At 32.4% G+C, this 22,603-nt stretch overlaps 1 protein-coding gene across 4 annotated transcripts in view; it reads right to left on the bottom strand.

The window, feature by feature from the left end:
* Positions 1–849: 849 nt before the first annotated feature.
* Positions 850–22,603, bottom strand: part of KLHL8 (kelch like family member 8) — a 48,367-nt gene continuing 26,613 nt past the window's right edge. For all 4 annotated transcript variants that reach the window (XM_031943170.1, XM_003772961.4, XM_031943171.1 and 1 more), the window contains 7 exons: positions 21,304–21,490; positions 20,608–20,751; positions 19,467–19,578; positions 12,836–13,004; positions 12,232–12,391; positions 3,649–3,850; positions 850–3,105 (listed from right to left, as the gene is read on the bottom strand). In XM_031943170.1, the coding sequence (XP_031799030.1) occupies positions 2,982–3,105; positions 3,649–3,850; positions 12,232–12,391; positions 12,836–13,004; positions 19,467–19,578; positions 20,608–20,751; positions 21,304–21,490 (1,098 nt within the window). In that variant the 3' untranslated portion in view covers positions 850–2,981. The remainder of the gene's footprint in view (positions 3,106–3,648; positions 3,851–12,231; positions 12,392–12,835; positions 13,005–19,466; positions 19,579–20,607; positions 20,752–21,303; positions 21,491–22,603) is intronic.

Here is a 22,603-nt window from a genome sequence, read left to right as displayed (position 1 = left end):
ATAAATGTGGAAGTCCATTCTAGACAGGAAGGATAATGAAAGCAAAGATACAGAAAGCACTAGGCACAACAGATGCAATTCTGGCTAGAAATGTAAAATGTACAAAAGGCAATAAGGCTGGAAAACTCAGGTATGGATTGCAGATGGTCCAGAAAGTTAGCAGTTTGATTTTTGAGGCAACCAGTTCATAATCTGTTCCCTCTATGTCTGCTTTGCATCCCCCAATCCTGTTTGTTCTTCACCCTCATGGCTCCATCCTTTCCTAGGCTATCACTCCTGCATTGATATTTTCTCCTCTCTCTCCCATCTTGACCTCTTGGAAAATAGTTAAAGTCTACAATATGATCTTCTTTTGAATTCTTCACCTCTATAAAGGATAAAAACCATCTGAGATGAAATAAATCAGATTTTCCAGTAAAATGGTCATAACCATAGCCTTTCTACTCTAATGACCTTGCTTTAAGTCTATATTCTAGAATACACCTCTTATAATTTAAAGAAAGGTAAGACTGTCTGTCTGTCCCCTTTTTTCCATTGTAACTTTGTTTTGGGTGTTTTTGATAATTTTTTTCAGGTTAATCTTCTTATCTTCAGTATATACTACCGAATATGTTCACATTCTTTGTTCTCTTCAAATATTCACAAGAGTTTTAAACAAAAAGATATGGTTACAGTACCAAACAATAGAAAAGACTATATATATATATATATATATATATATATATATATATATATATATATTCTAGATGATTCTCATAGTTAAAAATTAAAAATGTTAGTGTTCTTAACAGTGGTCTGACTCCACGTTCCATACACACAAACAAACCCAGCAAAAACTTCAAAGTAAAGAACCATTTAAAATCAAGGTTTAATAATTTCATGAAAAAAAAAAAAGTTGACAGGTGGTTAGCACTACATCCAATTAAAAAAAAAAAGTGACAGATCCATAAAATATAATAAATAACGATCTGAAGTGAGAACAGGACTGTGTGGTGACAATGTTTTTATGATTGCCTCATATGTTAAATTTTACCCCCAAAGTAGTGTGTCTATAACCCAGTCTGATGTGCAAGAGAGAGACTGTAGTTTGACATCAGTGCTTGAAGACAAGTCTGTCAACATGTTTTCAAGTCCTGCTTGTGAATGTCTTTTGAGTCTTCCCAAGTACTGCTCTCTGAACAGAGATTAACAGCTTAAGTCTAGCTTTCCTCTCTTATGGGACATGGGATCCCCAGTATTCTTTTTTCAAAATTTGCCACAATGAGAAGAGTCCAGTCATTTCTCCACGGGCAAAGCAAAACTAAGAATTCCTTGAATCTAGGGGATTTTGACTTTGGGGAGAACTAATCTTCATCTTATGCCACTGGAAATGGTGTTCTTTGGTGTTCTATTGCAATGAAATGCTGAAGCAGCTGCTTCAAGCAGCATGAGGAAAGTTTTAAAACATTCCTCATAACAACATGCAGGGAAGTTTTTCCTCTATGCTTAAATAAAGGTAGGATTTCTTCCCTCAATTACTCAGTATTTAACTTTACTAACTTGTAGATAGAAAATAGAATCTTTAATAAATAGTTGTGAACAAATAAATACACATTATTCAATGGTTAAGCCATTTTACAATGCTGGTTATTGTCATGAAAAGCTGTCAAGTCAGTAGGCACAGCAATATTTGGGTTCATGATCCAGGAAAGTTCTTTGTCCTAGAGCTTAAACAAATGAAATATAACTGGCAGGAAAATGGTTAAACTTTTTACATTTATTAACACTTATCTTGTGCTAGTTTTATGAGAGATTAAACTTATTAGCAAACCACAGCCAATGATGACACTTTGTTTAAAAAGTATTTCACTTCTTACCATGGAAATATGATTTACATGACTATCCTTGTATAATCTATATTAAATTGCTTGCCTTCTCAATGATCAGGGAAGGGAGAAAGATAGGGAACCAATCTGGAACTCAAAAGTTTAAAAAAACAAATGTTAAAAATTGTTTTTACATGTAGTTGGGGAAAAAATAATTAAAAAAAAAAAAAAAGTAATTTCCTTAAGAACTAAAACCATATGTTATGCCCAGGAAAGGGACAGGTCAGCCAGCAGCCCAATGGACAGGAAATACTAAGCTTGGGCTGTAGTTCAGAGCCTGTCAAAAAAGGACAATAAAAAAAGTTTTCCTGATTCTCTGCCTTTCAACACCATCTGATCAAGATTCCTGGCTCATTCCTAAGATTTCCAACTGGATAAGATAGCAAATAAGACAAATATTTTCCTAAAAATGAATAAGCTCCCTTTTTATTTACTGTAAAATAAATCCATTAAACAGTCAAATTTTAAAATCAGAAATATGAATCTTTAGCTTAATATGACTGACTGAGTTTTACTAGCTTTGCACAACATTGCTACAAGCATTCTTTAAATGCGGCCTAGTGCACTCAGAATAGTGCAAACATGTTTTACATTTGTAAACATCTGAGAAATTTAAATCATCCAGTAAAAAAAAAAAAAAAGTGAAATAAACCTTTCTAGTATAAAGGATGATCCTTCATTAAGAAAAAAATCGATACTGAAAGTATTCCAATTTTCTCCTCACTCACAGACTGAAAACTCAGTAGATTGTCTCACTCTGAAAAAGAAAGGACTGCAAATTACTCTGCTTTAACTTTTACTCAAGACTAAAAAAAAACTAAAAACAAAACATGATTTCAGGTGTTTTGGCACTTGTTTTAAAATCATCTCTTTTCTGGAAACTAAATTGGAACAAAACTCTGATATTGCTTAAAGTTTTGTCAAAATGACAGTGTCAGCATTCACCTTAGCACTGATAATTTTTCATGAAGCATATTTGAAGATGTGCTTATTTAGAGCATTGTAAATAAGAAGTCAGCTATAGTTATAGTCTGTTCCAAGATGATCATGCCAAAACTTTAGCTTAGCTGTCTTTACTTTTGGGAAAGACAGAATTGTTGGTGTCTGGCATTCAAGTCACATACAGTCAACCACATTACTGGATCCTTGGCCCACATCACGAATTTGAGTACTTAAACAGGAACACACAGCTACACCTGCTCCTGCCCTGCAGTGAGACACTGATCCAACAAGCTCCCACCTGGAAATGTAAAAAAGAAATTGTATTATCTTAAAGTCTCATTTATCTCATTCTAAAGTAAGAATGATTTTATTACAGAAGTCATAGGATTTAAAGATCCAACACTTCCATTTTATAGATTAAAAAACTTAGGTCTAAAGAAATGATGAATAAAGGTCACATAAAACATCTGAACTCTAGTGAGTCTATGACTCCAAATACAGTGTTCTTTCCGTCATACCATAAAAAGAAGCCTTTTTGAGTGGTTGTTTTTGATCCATAGGCAAGAGGTAATTACATTCTTCTAATGCGCCCTGGTACTATATAAATACTTAACAGGCATTCAAAAAACACTTGTTGAATTAACTGTTACTAGCAAAAAATGAAATTGTATGAATGAGTAGAAATCATGATTAAAATAGAAAATAAAAATGTTTAAAATTCAGTTAGGAGGCAAAAAAAAAAAAAAAACAACAAAACAACAAGTTAAGACTCAGAAATTACAAAAGAGAACACACACATATACACAACATAACACACACACACACTAAATAAAATAATTACCTGTTCACTACTGGATCAAAAGCTTCCACAGTGTTTAGGTATGCATTGCCATTATGACCACCAACTGCAAAAATTTTGCCCATCACTGTAGCAATACCTACACCACCCCTAGGAGTAGTGAGCTCTGCTACATATTCCCATTTGTTGTTTCTAGGGTCAAACCGTTCAACTGAACTAAGAGGAGAATTATCATCAAATCCACCTATAAAAAGAAAACATTCAAATCCTTCAATGAGCTTGATAATGCTTATAACTTGATATTTACTAGAGCTAATCAGTGGTCTCATAATAACATTGATATAATAATGCTGACATTTCTATGGAACTTATTATGCTCTTTACAACTATTATCTCCTCTGATCTTCACAACAATCCTGAGAGGAAAAGAAGTTAAGTGACTTGCCCAAGTTCATACAGATACATAAGTATCTGAGGAAGAAATCTGAACTCAGAGGTCTTCCTGACTGTAGGTCTAGTGCTCTATCCACTACTAATTGAGATTAATGAAGAAAAATATATCCCTATATCAAACCAGGGAACTGGAGAAAAACCCACTATCATTCCCATAAGATTACAGAATAATAGAAACTGAAGTAGAAAGGGCTTTAGAGAATACTTAGTCTAGCCTCTTGGAGAAAAAAAAAAAAAAATGCTGGTGTTTTTTTTTTCCTCTCATGGCTGAACATTAAAATGAAGATATAATGAAACAGTTTCTTTGGAATATCAACTTGGAATAATGAACAGAGTAGTCTGAAGTAAGGAACATGGATTCAGATCTTGCTTTTAACATTCATTAACTGTACAATTATGGGTAAATGTCTAATCTTCTTCAGGCTGAGTCTCCATATGTGTAAAATGGGAAGAACAGCTTATTTTTCAACCTCATTGAAAATGGGTTGTCAGCTTTAAATCACTATATGTTGGTTTATTTTTCTCGTAACACTAAGACCACAATATATATGAAAAGAGACATTTTGCTCTGTTCTGGATAACAAAAATACCTGAGAAGGAAAACATATTACAGTTTTTCCAAAGTCTAGGGAATATGTAAAAGTTCATAAAACAAATAACTTAAATAATTCCCTCCCTCAATCTTGAATGACATAATATTGGTTAACATAATCATATTTAAATACATGACAATTTTTACCCAGCCTGCAAGTTTCATATAACATCTTGGATGACAGATAATTTACAATTTGACATTTCAAAAGGTAAACTAGTTAGATAACTGAACAACTCCCTCCTTCCACCAAAAATAAATTTCCATGTTCTTCTTTTAAAGCTCCTTTTCAAAATGAATGAATCATAGTTCTCCAGTGACTAACTCTCTCCACTAAATGACCGTAGACTCGGAAGTAGTAAAGACATGCTCAATTTAGGTAAGTGGGTCACTGAAATAAAAAAAAACCTTATTTTTTGGAGGCAATTGAGGTAAAGTGGCTCATCTAAGGCAAGTGGCAAGTGGCTGAGCTGAATTTGAACTTAAGGTTTTCCTGACTCCTGGGTTGGGGTTTATCTCCTTCTATGCTATCTAACTGCCCTGATAATTAATTTTAGTGATAGTCAACTAATAGCTTTGGAGTATAAATTTAATTTCTGCTAATCAAAAGTGTTGCATTAAATGTCTTATCTTTCCTGAAGTTATAAAGTTTATAGTTTGGAAGTATAAATAACCCTACAATAATAGAAGGACAGTGTGAATTGGGATTGTGCAGGAGGGAATAGAGAAATTGAGATCAAGTTTATTTAAACAACACTAAATGTAGGTATCAAGAATTAGGAAGGAAGTTCATTCTTCCCTTTGTGAACCCAGATAAAAAATAGCATCCAGAGTCTTCCCTGCTTCAGTCCTAGTAATATTTGTGGTATTCTTTTCAAAAAGTGTTCATTTACCAAATCATTCCTTGTTTCTTTCCCATTTTAGTCTACTCAAGTATAGTTACTCATTCATGGGCTTACCCATTCTTTCTTGGTTGTCTATATTATTCATACAAAGTAAAGTTTCTGGGGGAACAAAAGCCTTGCTATCTCTATTCATCTATTAACATGGTAATAGATCACACCCCCCCTCTCTTTTTCCATTTTTTGGTTATATATATAGGCATTTTTCTGATGTCTGATTTCTTAAAATCTTGCCTGAAGAAGAAACAGTATGCCATGATGAGAAAGACCTATAGAACTTGGTCCTACTCCATGCCATTACATTAACTGCTTATCATAGGCTATTATATGCTTCCTTTAGATTTGTTTCTGATTAGACTGGGGGCCTCCAAAATCCTTTCTGATGAGGTAGATTGCATCCAACTTTGATGATATATCTTTCAGATTTGGATATAGTTATGTGAACAGTGAGGATAAGATAGAGTGTTCAGTGAGCATACTGTAACACCAAGATTACAAAAATGAACAATTTTGAATATGCTTTTAATTAAAAATGAAAAGAGCAGAATAATTTATATAACATCGTAAAAAACAAACCTGAAATGTCTAAGAGCCAATACAATGATCATTCATGATTCCAGAAGATCAATGATAATGCTCTTTATTCCAGAGGGGACAGATTTAGGGATATGGAACTTGTGATTTTTCTTAAGTAAGGTAGTTAAGAAAAAGTATAAAATAAGGAGGAAGAAATAGCGGAGAGTATTCAACACAGAGACACAGAGGCATATTCTAATGAATGCAACAATTGACCTTTTTATCCCAGAGGATCTATGATGAAATAAATTACTTCCTGAAAGGGAAATTGGTAAACAAAAAGTATGAAGAATTTTTAAAAATATATCCACTATGAAGCTTTTTTTTTCCTATTATATTTGTTACAAAGATTTTTCTTTTCTTATCCTGCATTTTTAATTGGGGGGAGGAGCTACAAATAGTAAATAGCCCCCAGTACAAAACAATATTGTTAAAAAGCAGATAGGAAAACAGAACAAAATTCAGAAAAAAGCCCAAATAAGCAGAATAGATTAGAAAGTAATCTATAGAATTTGCTATATAACTTATTTTCAAAGTAAGCAGTATGAAAAGAAGATTCAGTTTCATAAAGAATCTTCTTTTTGTGTTATTTAGTTAATTTAATTACCTCAATACTCTTTGAAGATAATAAATTTCTGAAAAGATATAAATTTCTGAAGGTTAGCTACATATTATCATATAACTTCATGCAATTTCTCAAATAAAATTTATTTTCAGTTTCTCTACATGTTTGTACTTATAAAGTTTCTACTCAATTCTAATCTTTTAATGAGAAATACTTGAAGGTCTCCTATTCCTTTAAAATCTACCCTTTTTCATTATAGTCAACTCTTCAAGGTAAGTTGGTTTTTGTTGTATGAAGTCATATGTATTTTTCCCCTTTTATAATATTAAACAATCACGTTTTCCTATCAGAATAGAACCTATCAATTCTTATGCAGCCTTGCCTTTTTGATGTAATTCAGTCATTGTAGTCTCGAGACTCTTCATGGGGTGTTCTTGGCAAAGATACTGGAATAATTTGCCATTTCCTTCTCCAGGTTATTTTACAGGTGAGGAAATGGAGGAAAACAGGAAAAAGTGATTTGCCAAGGGTCACAGAGTTAAGTAAGTTTCTAGGCTGGATTTGAATTCAGGTCTTCCTGACTTGAGGCTAGGCACTACCACTGAGACATCCAGTGGCCCATGATTCTGGCTAGTTCTTTGATACTGTTTTTTTTTTTTTTTGGAAAGTTTTGGCTGTGGGAATTCCCATTATTGCCTATGATACTCTTAGGATTTTTTATTTGGGGGTTTCTTTCATAAAGGGATTGGTTGATTATAGAATATAGCTTTATTCTGCTCTTTTGTAATAAGATGTAGGAAGTTTTGTTTATGATTTCTTGAAATACTGTCAAGGCCTTTAAAAATAAAATCTTTGTTTATAAACAATCTTTCCATTTCTTCTCTTCAGAATTTTTACTTCTCTTTTCTATATTCATACAATCTTTGTGGAAAATTTATTTTTTAATTTTATGAGTCTCTGCTTACAATGAGGCAGCTAGGTCATGAAATGTGCAGAGCTTTGGGCCTGGAACCAGGGAGATGTGAATTCGAATCCCATCTCAGACATTTAGTCTGCATACTAAATGCATACTATATAGTTATAAATATATAACTATATAAGACTATAAAGTTATAGTCTTAACATCTCATTTCCTCAACCATAAATAGGGATATACTAGTAGTACTTGTCTCCCTGAGATTTTGTAAAGATCAAGTGACATATTTACAATGTGCTTAACATGGTGCCCAATATATAGTAGCTGCTAAATAATGGTTATTTTAATTATAGTTAGCATTAATAATTAGCAGAATCATTAAGACTAGCAATTATATTAATAATTATGATATAGATATAATATAATTAATGGTGATTAATATTTAATGCTAACAGTAATTATAAAGGTTAAAAAGTTACTATCTCCTAGTCTAGATTTTTAGGCATCCCTAAATTGCTAATAATTTTTTTATGTTATTCAATGTCTCCTTTAAGATCACTTTTCTCAACTGCTTTAGGTTCCCAAATTGGGTCTTTTGTGCTAGAGCCAAGTTCTTCCCTTTGCTGTATACTTTTGGGTGATGTGGTCAGTCCTGCTTGGTTTTGGCCTATGTCACAGATATTCCTGTGCTGACCTCTACTGCCTGTACGATCTTTGAAGTTTAGAGAGACATTTTCAAGGCTCTTCCATGTTATCTCAGGATAAAGTGCTAAAGATTTTGGAGCCTTTAGGAAGTCAATCCAAGTCTGAGCATTGGTTGATGTTATTCCTGATGGTTTTCCAGGTTCCTTTTCTAGATTTCCAATGAACTTAGGACATTTTTTTGTGTGTGTGTGTGGAGGTGGGGGGGTAGGGGGGAGAAGGAAATTCTTTGCTACTGCTGCCTCCAGACACTAAGCCTTGGTTAGTATGTCTGGCTGTGCTGAAAGATTTGTTTGCCTAGGATAGTCCTGGCTTTCCTTCCTTGCTTCCTTTCTTCTTTGGCTAAAGGCTTCTGGTGTGCAGTTCCAGAATGGAAGAAGTCACTATTCTTTCTCATAAGATTTTCTGAATATTCAGTTTGATACAAATTTCAGGTGGGTGTCAAGCAATCTAGTTCAAGTAGTCATTGTGAGCTATACAGACTAGCTCCCACTAAAAAGCAAGTTTTTTGTGAATGTTTTGTTTGTACTCACATGCTCAAAACCAGCAATGTATCTGATTGATTTCCTCCTCCAAACAATCTTGTATGCTTTGTATATCGCTTATACAATGTTTCCTCCAATAGAATGCAAGCTCACAGAGGATAGGCTCTGTTTCACTTCTTTAGATCATAAGCACCGAAAAGAATGTCTATCACTAAAATGCCTATCAATTGATGTATGTCAATTCTTTACAGGTCAGCGAGTTTCCCTCCACTTTAATAGTTCTCCTTAGTCTAACTGCATTGTGTAACAAATTGTAAATGAAAATTTCTGGTTTGTATTTTGTGACCTCCTCTACCCTTCAGTTATAAATATTTCATCTAGTCATTTGTCAAAAGTATTTCCTTTTGGTTTCTAATTTTTAAAACTAATGTGGCCTTCTGTGTTTCCTGTTACATATTTTTCTTGTGCTTAATTCATGGTTTCAGATCCTGGGTTCTGCCAAATTACTTTTCAGTTTTCTAAGCTGTTTTTTGTTTGTTTGTTTTTACCAATCAGGAGAGTTTCTTCCACTTATTTCCTTGAATTTATCAAATGTGGCACATTATTTTATAATGCCCTTAATTTTTATTTATCTTGTCTATATCAATGCCCTAGCTTTTAACTGGTACATATAGTTTTGTAGAATGCTACTTTATAATTTGATGTATGATCATTAAAAAAAAAAATAAAGAGCATGCCATTATTTCCCTTGAAATCTTAAATTTTTTTGCTTCTCTAAATGTATTGTTGTCTAACTTATAAACTATTACTCTGGTATTTGGGTAAAGCACTAAATCTGTTAGTAAATTCAAGCAGTAGAGTCATGTTTCTTAAACTCGAGCAGTGATATTCCTGGTTATTTCCTCTTTCTCCTAGTACCGAATAAAAATGCTTATTTTTATGGATTGATTTTATATCCTGTTATTTAACAACTTAAGATATTTATTTTGATTGGTTTCTGTACTGATTTTCTGAGCTTTTTACAATATAATATATTTGAAAAGAGATAGTTTGTCTGATGTATTGTGCTAGTCTATAAGTTTCTTCCTTTACTTTTGTCCTTTAATTTAAATATCAGGGATCATTTTGTATCATTAAAAAAAATATAAATCTGGCAGCATGATTTATTTATTTTTGAAAAAACTTTCAAAAGCATAGTGTTTAATCTTTTTTTAAAAATTTCTTTTTAAAGGCCCGGAGAGACTTACACGAACTGATGCTAAGTGAAACGAGCAGGACCAGGAGATCATTATATACTATAACAACAATACTATATGATGACCAGTTCTGATGGAGCTGGCCTTCCTCAGCAAGGAGATCAACCAAATCATTTCCAATGGAGCAGTAATGAACTGAACCAGCTACGCCCAGAGAAAGAACTCTGGGAGATGACTAAAAACCATTACATTGAATTCCCAATCCCTATATTCATACCCACCTGCATTTTTGATTTCCTTCACAAGCTAATTGTACAATATTTCAGAGTCTGATTCTTTTTGTACAGCTAAACAATAGTTTGGTCATGTATACTTATTATGTATCTAATTTATATATTAATATAATTAACATCTACTGGTCATCCTGCCATCTGAGGGAAGGGGTGGGGGGTAAGAGGTGAAAAATTGGAACAAGAGGTTTGGTAATTGTTAATGCTGTAAAGTTACCCATACATATAACCTGTAAATAAAAAGCTATTTAAAAAGAAATTTTTCTTTTTAAAGGAATTTTTTTCTTTAAAATTTCACTTATAAACACATCTGTACCAAGGATTTTTATTTTCATAGTTAAAATTCCAGGATTTCCAGTTAGAAAGATAAGTATGGAGCATCTTGTTTTCTTTTTAAATTGGGGTTTTCAGGTAATTTTCAAATACAAAATTAGTAGCATTTCTTAGTTTTTAACTTGGTTTATATTCAAACTTTCCCTGCCATCTTCCTATTATCTGTTCTATCTTTTCTAATCAGTTTACTTGATATAAATGGATGAATGAAAAAATACTGCTAAGCACAGAGGAAACAAAAAGAAAAACATAATATTCTTCTTTTCAAAGGAGCTCATATTCTAATGGTAAGACAAGACACAATGGAATTTCAATTGAAAAAAGTTTCATGGTCTTTAGAGTGCAAAGCAAAACAAACCATAATCTCATTGTAAATGTAATTTACAATGATAAAATCATATTGGTTTATGACGTGAAACTATCTGATAGTGTGAAGGTGCTCTAGATTGGTCCTGACTCAAGACAGTCTTCCAGTAGTTTATAACAAAACTGGACACCTAAATCACTTCAATTAATAAAAAGAGTTTTACTTAGCTATCTCAGAAGAAGGATAGTCAATAAAGATAAGCCCTAAGGACACCCCAAGTTGAATCATCTGAGGGAAGCTCTCTTGCCTTGGTTGCCCAACGTTTTTCACTGGCCAAGCATGAAAGAGAACCTGGAGCACCTTATGACTGCTTTGTACTTGGGGAACCAGAAAGTGATGTAATAGCCTGTCTTTATTGTCCTGAGCGGCATGTCATAAAGATATTTAAAAATATTTGTTAGAGGAAAAAGTGGTTTAATTTGCATGGGAATTAGAATATTGGTCCCACCAAGAAGGTCTCTGGAATAAAGAATTTTCTGGGTCTTTAGTAGCAGTAGGTATTTGTAGGGTCTTAATAATAGTCATTGGCATAATCTGGTCCCTCCCTAGCAAAAACCTCAGTGGTTTTTTTTTTTTTTATCTACACAGCTGAGAAATTATAGAGGGTAATTATATATGGGTTTGTATTTTCTTCCCTTAGTATGGAAGACTGGCTTCATACAACTGGGTCTCCTCTCTTCTGCATGGGACAGCTGGTCACTTTTTTCAGGGGAGAGGTCAGTGGGATGCTACTCTTCCTAACTTTTATCCCTGCTGGTTTTAAAAGTCAACAATATTTTACCTAAAGCTACAAGTTACATACAAATACCAACTAAGGAAGATTATTGCTATACTTTTATTAAGGTTGAAATGAACAAAGAAACAGTTCAGAAACATTCAGGTACATAAAATTTTTGTCTTCCTTAAGGCATTCAATAGTTCTCTGAAAATGATAATCAAAAATCTAGTTCTTAATGGTTTTTAAATATTACTTGACAAAGGAAACTTATTTTGTGAGGTTACTATTATTATAAAAAGCTTCTCAAAGTAGCATTTTATTTTTAAGATAATTATTTTTAAAATAGGGTTTATATTAGAGAAGGAAATTTGAATATATAAGAAATAACCAAGGAAAGAAAGAAAAAAATCAATACTTAGCTCCTCCCTAGTTGGTTTAACAACAACATGTAGATAATGATTTTGAAACACCATCATTATTCTTACTATATGTAATTAAAATGATAATTATGAAAAGGATTTGCTACTTACCTACAACATATAAGCAGCCATGAAGCTCACTAACACCATTGCCTGCTCTTCGCTGACCCATCTCTTTAACTTCTATCCACTTATTCAAATGTGGGTCATATCTCTCCACACTAGACAAAGAGGCCAGCCCATCATTGCCTCCCACAGCATAAACATAGTTCTAAATTTTAAAATAGAAATTAAGGCTAGCTTTTGAATTGATTCTACATATTGCCAATGATATACCTATGATGTACATAAAAGTAATTATTTTATAATATGGTGTTAAAAAGAGACAGCTGGGCATTCAACAAAGAAACACATAAACACTGATTTTATCCGATTAATTTTGAAGAACTGAAGAAATCTAAAGAAAAGAACAATCTACAAAATGTTTTTAAACCTTGGAGAGTAATATCTGAGACCCATCAAACTTCTGGATTTAAAGGATTATCTATATTAGCCATTTTTAATGAGAAGTTTATTTCTTACTAACATAAGAACTTGTTTAATAGTAAACATTTTAAAGATAAAATTTCATGTCAGTTTATAAAACATGAGGTAATTTACTCTGCAATTAGGCACAATAACAATAATTCAATAGAGAAGTCAAAAGACAACTTACTATTAGAGCTACTGAACCAACCCCACCTCGTGGGGTATTCATCGGTGCCACTCCACTCCACTGATCAGATTCAATGTCGTATCTCTCCACGTCACTGAAGCATGTATTGTCATCTAAACCTCCTATTGCATAAATTGGACCTCCTAGAGAGGCCAAAGCAATTCCTCGCCTACAAAGGCAACAAAACATCTTTAGCATGTGGGTATATTCAGGAAGGAAGTAGAAAATGGCTTTTACATGCAAATAATTGGTCAATGTACTATTTCTTCATCATTAACATCCAAATATTAATATCCCATTATCAATATCCTCATCATTTATAAACTCACTAATATACAAAATACATGGTCAGCCCAACTTTAAAGGGACAATTTTTATATATTTACTAAGACCATTTACTTCCAAGAAACATTTATTCCTAAGATAATGACATCCATGGCAAGGTAAGAAATATTCATATGGCATCTACAATCTGCCAGAATTGTATGAAACACTTTACAAATATTAACTTATTTGATCCTCACAAAAATCCTTCAAAGTAGGTGTTGTTATTATCCCCATTTTGCAGTTGAGGAAACTGAGGCAAATAGAAGTGAAGTGACTTGCCAAGGTTACATAGATAGTAAATGTCTGAAGCTGCATTTGAACTCTGGTCTTCTTCCTCCCTCTTCCCCCCTCAAATTACATGTAAAGATAGTTTTCAATATAGTTTTTGGTATGATTTTGAGTTCCTATTTCCCCACCTTGTTTTTGACCTCCCCTTTCCCCAAGGAAGCAAGCAATCTGATGTTGGTTATATATGTACAATCATTTAAAACCTCTTTCTATATTAGTCATGTTGTGAAAGAAAAAACAAGACAAAAGGAAAAATACAAGAAAGAAAAAGCAAACAAACAAAAAAGGGCAAAAATAGTATATTTCAATCTTCATTCAGTCTCCATAGTTCTTCCTCTGGATGCAAATGGCATTTTCAATCCCAAATCTATTAGAATTTTCTTGGATCACCCCACTGCTGAGAAGGACTAAGTGTATCAACTGATGACCACATTATCTTCTTGTTACTATATACAAAGTTCTCTTGGTTCTGCACACTTCACTTAGCATCAGTTTATGTAAGTCTCTCCAAACCTCTCTGAAATCATCCTCTTCACTGTTTCTTACAGAACAATAGTATTCCATAACATTTATATACCATAATTTACTCAGCCATCCTCCAACTAATGGGCATCCACCCAGTTTCCAGGTCCTTCCCACTACAAAAAGGGCTGCCACAAACATTTTTGCACATGGGTTCCCATTTCCTCTTTTATGATCTCTTTGGGATACAAGTTCACTAGAGACATTGCTGGATCAAAGGACATGTGCCATTTGATAACTCTTTGGGCAAAGGAACTTGGATCTTCTTGACTCCAGGCTTAATACTTTATTTATTGCCCCACTTAACTTGCCTAAATTTGAATCCTAATATTAAGAGTTAAAGGGGAAAAAAAAGAACTTTAAATCTCGACTCTCAAAAGCATTGGAGAGCATACTATGAAGCAAATAGAGAACATTTGTTAAGCACTTACTATACACCACACTTTGTAGAGGGCTGGGGATACAAATACTAGCAAACACCTGTTAATTCCTGTTCTCAAGGAGCTTATGTTTTAATGTTGGAAGACAATACATAAAAGTTATTTGGAAAAGGAGAGGGAAATGCTTGCTTGATTCAGAGAGCTAAAAAGGTAAGGCAGAAGTCCAGATCCAAGCAGTTAAATAAGATGAAAAGTTCATTTATCACATTAGAATGTTTTGAAGTGTTTTGCAGGTTTGACAGCTGGAGATCAGAAAAGTTTCAAGATGGCTCGGAATTACCATCATAGGTTGCACAATTCAAAACCTTGGTCAATGACTTCACATGTATATTATTAATTTTTATTGTATTATCAATGTTATCTCCCCAATTCTTCATAAAAATGATATGAAATCAATCAAAAAGCTTTTTTAAAAATGAAATATCTACTTAAGATACCATGCAAGGTCATGTATTTTAGTCTAATTTTATTCAATTATAAAGAATACCTATTGACATCTACTAACTTAGGGCAATGCTTTGCAACCTGTGGGACTCAGCTTTATGCAGGGTTATTGTGTGTAATTCTTGAACACATAAGACAAAATTATATTTATCTAAAAATTATATTTATTTCCAAGAACATCTGCACTTTGGCACTGCTGAACATGGAGGCATAGTTCCTGTAGATTGACTGAATTGAATGTGTGTATATATATGTATGTGTGTATGTTTATGTATGAATATTTTTCAAGAGTTGCTTTGAATTTGAAGAGTTTCATCTAATTGCCTATTCAAAGGTAAAACAAAACCAAAAAAACTTACAAGTGAATAAAAAATATCTATTGGGAAGACTATCATGCAATTAATAGACAACCTATAAAGCTCATCCATCACTATATACAACTTGGCTGCAAATGAACTAGTTGGGTTCAGAATTAACCCGTAGGAGAGAAGAGATTGCTTTTAAGAAATACAAAGTGCAAATTCTCTCTGAACCAGAGGTACTTTTAAAAAGCAATTCAATTAAATATGCATTTATTGATTGTATATCATGGATCAGGTATTACCTATGTGTTTGATATACAAATATCTGGGCTTTTAAATTGTTATATTATTTTTTGAGTTAAGAATTTTTTTTCCTCTTCCAATATACTTCATTCCTTGAAAGAAAAAAAAGAAAACCAAAATCCTTGAAACAAATATTGTGGTTGTATTCATAGCCTTTGTGAATGTCTTATGTAGAGCCCCAACTATTTTTATAAGTTTTGTACTTTTTAAAAAATGGAATTCCTCCTTCTAGCTATTCCCACTGTATTGTGTTGATTTTATAGGGGTTATGATTTATGTGAATTTCCTTAATATCTTGCAACTTTGCTGAAGCTATGGTTTTATGACTTGACATATTAAATAAATCACTTATTTTTTATTTTAACAGCCAGCATATCTATGACTATTTCAAATAGTAGTGGTGATGAAAATAGTTACCTTTGTTCTGACCTTGATCTTACTGGCAAGGCCCGTAGTTTATCCTCATTACATATAATAATGGTGATTGTTGGTTTTACTACATAAAATATTAAATATACTTATGTTAATACACATTTCTGTTTTCTAGATGAAAAATGGATACTGTCTTGAGTTTTTCTGCTTTTTATTTATATGATCATGACTTCTGCGATTCTTATTTTATTTACACTTTTTCTACTATTTGAACTGGGCAGTGGATAGAATGCCAGGCCTGGAGTCAGAAATATGTGACTTGAAATTCGGCTTTAGACACTTAACTAGCTATGTGATGCTAGGCAAGTTACTTAACCCTATTTGCCTTAGCTCTTCCTGGAAGAAGAAAATGGCAAACTACTCCAATATTTTTGCCAGTAAAACTTCAAAACCTCAAATGAATTATAGAGTCAAGACACTACTGAAAGAACTTGAACAACAACAATATTGAACCAATCTTGCATTCCTATATAAACTCAAATTGAGCATAATCTTTGTAGCATATTACTATAATTTGCTTGCTAATACTTTAATTTTTTTGTGCTGATATTCATGGAAATTCATGGAAAACTTTCTTTCTTTGTTTTGACTCTTCTTGTTTTAGGTATCAAGAAAATGTCTTATTTTATAAAGTTTATGTTAAATTTTCTATTTTTTCTATTAATCTGAAAATTTAATATTTTTAAAAATACTAATCAATTTTTTGTGTTGGTTTTATTGACATATAATTAGAAAAATGTTTCTAGTAATTTCCTTTTTGTTGTGAACTCTTTTTACATTTCATCATTGGGTTTTTTAATCTTCCTTTTAAAAAATTAGCCAAATAAGTTTCTCCACTGCTACTTTACTTAAAACATAAGCACCTGGATAATTAATTCAACAGGCTTGATTGCTTTTGCTTTTTTGCTTTGTGTTCTGCTTATCTCCTTGATTTTCAGAATTTCTATTTTAATGCTTTTTTTTTTAATTTGTGAATTTTCTAATTTTATTGTTTTGTTTAAAATACCCAATTTCAATGATCTGGAGTGATTGTTGTCTCTTTTGTATACATCTTCCCCTAAGGATTACTTGGGTTGAATTCTACATATTTTGGTATGTTTTCTCATTGATGTGCCTCTCTTTAATAATAAAATGTCTACTATTTCTATGATTTGCTCTTTGATTCACCAATTCTTTAGGACTAAGTTATTTAGGTCCCCTACTACTGTCTGTTTCTCTGTAAATTTTCTTTTAAGTATTAGATTCTCTGTTATTTGGTACACATATTAAATGACATTAATTTATTATTGATGATCTCTTTCAACTTTATCTTTCAAACAAGTCTAGTTTTGTTCTTGTCTAACTTATGATTATTTCTTGTAAAAACAAAACAGCCTATTGTTAGATTAGAATCCATTCTGCTTTCTTCTTCTATTTTAATGGGTGAATTCACTGTATTCAGTTATAATCTTTAATTGTATATTTCTCTTTAACCTAACCTACTTTCTTAGGCTTTGTCCCCCACACTCTTCTATTGGGAAAAAGAATGATGAGAGAAAAAGAATGCATCAGTGTTTTTTCCTGATATATTCTCACTACCTTGTCTTGCTTTTCTCTTCTCACTTTTACCTCAATCAGAGGTTCTTTTACTTTCTTTACATTTAAATCTCTCTAGTGCTAGTGTTTTCTGTTTTTTTCTCTTCCAAAGTTTCACATCTAATGGCATTTTAGCTTACTATAAACTTCTCAGAATTTAAAAAAAAAATGAAATTATGTTATGCGCAATTCTTTCATGAACCCATATATAAGAATACACACATCTCTATTAACTTTCATTATTTATGTTAGGAAAATCAAAGTGACTAAAAACTGCTTTCAGAAGTACACTATCATACTAACAATTTAATTCAATATATAAGGTGCCATGTACTCAAAATGACAAAAACAAACATAACACAAAACCTATCTCAAAGAGCTGACAATCAAGTTGAGGCAAGGTGGAGAAGACAAGGACAACAACAATTCAGGTAAGGTCCTATTAGAAAAGAGGAAGAAGACATCTCTTTCACCTTAGGGGACTGAGATTTGAATAAGGCTTCAAAAAAAGAAAAAGACTTTATTATAAACAAAGGTACAAAAATTTCAGAGGTTAAGATGAGAAAGAGAAATACAGTTTAATTTGCCTATACTCTGAAATATGTTAATATAGATATGGATACTTAAATTGTGGAAGGTCCCAATATATAAAAACTTCTGATCCTAGAATTTACTTAATAGGTAATGGAGAATGAGTGAAAATTTTTAAGTATGTAAATTATGTGATTAGACTGGCAATTAGGAAGATTATTCAGGCAGTCAGATGGAGGATGTTTTAGAAAGGGACAGACCCTAGTCAGGAAACAGTAACATCAGTAAGAAGAATTGACTAAGAGTGGCAATATATAGCAATGAAAAGGAAGGCAATAAGTAAATGAAAGAATATTGAGATTAGAGAGGATGTGGGAGGGAGAGAGGGAGAGGGAAAAGAAAAGAAGGAGAAGGGAGAATGGGAAAGGGGGAGACAGTGGAAGAGAGAAGGATCAAAGATTTCCAGTTTAAGGGGAGATAAAGAGAGAAAGGGAAAAAAAGAATGAAGGTAATGAAAGAAAGCTAGGGGACAGAAAGGAAGAATGGGTACCTCACACTCCTACCCAGAAAAATTACTGACAATCAATGGGCATTTATTAAGCAATTACTGCAATTGGCAGTTCTTTTATATGCTGCTTGCCCTGTCAGTTACTTTGTACGTTGGCAAGGCAAGAAAACAGAACATTAAAAAAAAAAAAAACATTCTCCTGATTGTATAGCTATTCTTAAACAAATCTTGTTAGGTGGGGAGATTTGAGAAATATCTCAAAATAAGAAAGAAAAGCAGTAACAATAAAGTATTAGTATGAGAATAATAAATGGTAAAGTGTTAGCATAGAAATTGATACTGGATACCACTCTAACTACTTACCTAATGATAACTGTGCATAAACATACACCCAAATTAATATTAATGATCTAAAGGCATGTCTCTCTAGATAAGAATTTTTCCAAAAGACTTTTCTCTTTGATTTAAACATCTTTCCATGAATTCATCAAAGCACCTTTAATAGTAGAGATACTTAAGTTTCATAATGAAGATGAAAACAGGAAAGGAAGACATATATATCTCTATACCTATCATGAAATCAATTATCAGAATTTATTTTAAAAAGAAGAGAAGTAATTACTATGGAAATCTGGAATTTCTTTCCATTTCTGCTTCTTAAGAAGAGCTAAGAGAATATGACCAAATAACACTTTGGTTTATATAAAGCATAGGAACAATGGCTTCATTTTCTTTTAGTTTGCCCTCCAACAAAAGCAGAGCATTATCATAAGTGTTTAATAAATGTTGTCAGAATGTATTTAATAGGGACTTGTATATTTCTTGAAAATAGAAAGGGATAAAAGATATTTAAATTTTTCTTTTCAAATAATATGCAGAAGTAACTATAATGCTATCATTTTAAAATACTAGTTTTTATCTCTCTCACAGATTAAAAAAAAAAAATTGCATGGACTGACCTCTTTGTGTTCATTGATGCTTTCATCATCCACTTATTAGTGAGAGGATCAAACACTTCCATGCTGCCTAAATGTTCATTTCCATCATGTCCACCGACTGCATAGACTTTGCCTATTAAAATAAAGATAATTTTAAGTAAAATCATTTATTAATAATCTTAACTCCCCAAAATTGCACAAAACAGTGGAATTAGTAGTATAATTGTTTTTAACCTATTAGTTTAATTTTATTAGTGATGTTAGTTAAATGGTTAAGTGCTAATGTATATATTATATTAAAACTTAGAGCATTTTCACTTTTCCTCACCTGGCAATCTCCCTTCTGGCTTTACTGGCTTCCTTCAATTTTCAGATAAAATCTCATCTTCTATAAGACCCCTTTCCAGTTTTCTTAAATTTTAGTGCCTTCCCTCTGAGATCACTAATTTATATAGCTTGTCTCCCCCATTAGATGTGAGAACAGCAACTATTTTTTGCCTTTGTTTGCATCTCCAACACTCAGCACAGTGTCTGGCATAAAGTAGCCACTCAAAAATTTTAATTAATTGAAATGACTAGATTGTGCCGATTTCCACAAAAATATCAAAAAATGGCTTGTACTTTTCTCCTCGAGGTATTATAATACTGAAGAAATATAGGCAATTTCAAAGAGAATTAAATTTTAGCAACTGGGGAAAAACACTCATCTTCAAGCATATAGAGAAGACAATTTTTTTTACTCAAATCTATTATGTGTTTTTATTTAATATTTTTCTAAGCACCTATAAATTGAAAAAGAATTTTAAAAAATGTTTAACTTAAGAACTGGTCTTATTTTCAATCTAAAACACCTCTTTATACTACGGATCTATCAATAACTAACTTTGACTGAATATACACAGAATAGTTATTAGCTCAAAACACAATGGCTTTTCACACTAAAGTTATCAGAAATTTTGCCTATTGATTGAAAAATACCTAGTAATTTTACATATGCATATATATGTATATATAGGCATACTTATATGTATGTATATATAAAAATGTACATACATGGAAATGTATACAGCAATCATTTTTATAAGTTAACAGGATTTGTAGATTAAATATTTCAAGGAGGGATATAATAATGGAAAATTTTGGTTTAAGCAGAGTTACCAACCTCCCACAGATATTACACCCACATGACGCCTTCGACTGTTCATTTCTGGTCCAAAGAACCAACTATTTTTGTTTATTGAATAGCATTCAATGCTTCGAAATGGGTCACCTGATCCACCTCGACCACCTACACAGAACAGCACACCTGAAAGAGGAGATACCAGTTTAAACTCAGAATTGCCAAATCAGGGTTAAAAAAAAAAAAGTACCTATAAAAAAAATTCAAGTTTTCAGAAAATTATAAAAAATGTAATCTCCTCAGAGAGAAGTCATTATTTTTAGCTATTTAGATCATCTCATTAGATAACTTTTATTCAAAAGTGCCTTCACTAAAAAAATAATTTCCTAAACTACTTGGCAAAAGTGATCCTATGAAATTTTTGGAAGTCATTAACAGTTTTTATCCTAATTCCAAATGGGAAAAGATTTTGAAAAATAATGCATCAGGTGGACTGATAGATTTTTATAGTGAAGACTACAGATTTTATACACCTTTACCAATATTACTAGTATAGCATGAGACAGTGCATATTTATAGGAATATTTAGACATATTTAGTGATGCCCAGATTATGAAAATTTGTTCTAAATCATTTTACAAAAAGTTTAACATTTCCAGTCCCAAAGTACATCAATGGCAATCACAGCCCTTCTGCCCTTCCATCAGCATTTGTTGATGAAAAGGGAAATTCAATTACCAGCAGTCTGCTTCCTTGGAGTAGTTCGAATGGAATATTCAAAGTCAGGTACTGCCCTGCTGCTCAAGTGAAGGTGGTAATTTCTTGCTTCATCGAGTAAATCCCTACATTTTAGATTTTGCTTGACAATTTCTTCTTTTGCCACAACACCCATAAGGAAATCAACGGGCAACAATGGTAGTCGAACCTGATGGAATTGTGAACAGTTGTAGGTATTAAGTTGTCACACTGATGTTAAAATACTAATTGGATATATATTCAGCAATGCTGAAAACTCACTTCTACCATAGCACCATTTCACTCTGACCCTAGATTTTCTTGGAAAGGGACCATCTACCCAATCATTACTCCCTGAGGTCCTTCACTCCTTACTATGTGCTCTACTACTTTTCCTGCCACAATCTAATATTGCCTAGCCTTTTCATTTGCTATCATTCTGATATTTAGGTATTATTTCATTCAGTAAGAATATGAATTCTTTGAAAGCTGGGACAGTGTTAATTTTCTATCTATAAGTCCAAGTAATTAGTACAAAGTAAGCTATAGATAAATGCTTTTCCATTTGTGGCTGATTTAAGTTGAATTCCTTATTTTTTTATGTGTAAGACTAGGTGTTTCTGGGTCAAGTTTTCTGACAGGAAATTTATATCCCTTCTTAAAAACTGAATTTAAACTTGTTAGAGACGAAAAGGCAAATCTTGCTTTTAACCTCTTACTTCTGCAAATTTATCTTAACTTAGCAAAACCTGCACAGTTAGGAGCCAAAAGATAACCAAAAGATAATATCCAAAGATAATTAAGACTCACTTTCTACCCTACTAGTTCACTAGTTGGGGTGATGGAAGAAAGAGAAATAAATAATGTACATAAAGTAGAAAAATGCAAGTGATTTTTTTAAAGTACTGTAAAATTGGACAGGATAGTGAGATGCACAAAAATAAGGGAAAACTATTGACATGCATCAGTGTATGAACAGGCTCACAGGGGATAAGTAGTATCATTCTAAACAAGTAGGTTGAGTGATACTGCCAGTATCCAAAGTCTACCTCAAAGATAAAAATCTGATAAATTACTGCTTTATGTTTTATGGTTTTTTAAATTTAGGTAAAAACTTAAAATAAGTAGAATTCAAACTCTTCTTAGGTTGGTATAATCTCACTTTCTTATTTGTATCTCTCAACTCTTTTTTGCACAAAATTTCTACCGACCCGAGCCAAATGCTAATTCTTTTGGTGCTTGGCTGCTTCATATTAATTAGATATTGAATGACTGTTATTAAATGTGACTATGGAATAGTGAA

The sequence above is a fragment of the Sarcophilus harrisii genome, chromosome 6 (genome assembly GCF_902635505.1).
Source record: "Sarcophilus harrisii chromosome 6, mSarHar1.11, whole genome shotgun sequence".
NCBI lineage: Eukaryota > Metazoa > Chordata > Mammalia > Dasyuromorphia > Dasyuridae > Sarcophilus > Sarcophilus harrisii.
Note: the sequence above shows the minus strand (reverse complement) of the source record. Positions and strands in the feature narration are given on the sequence as shown.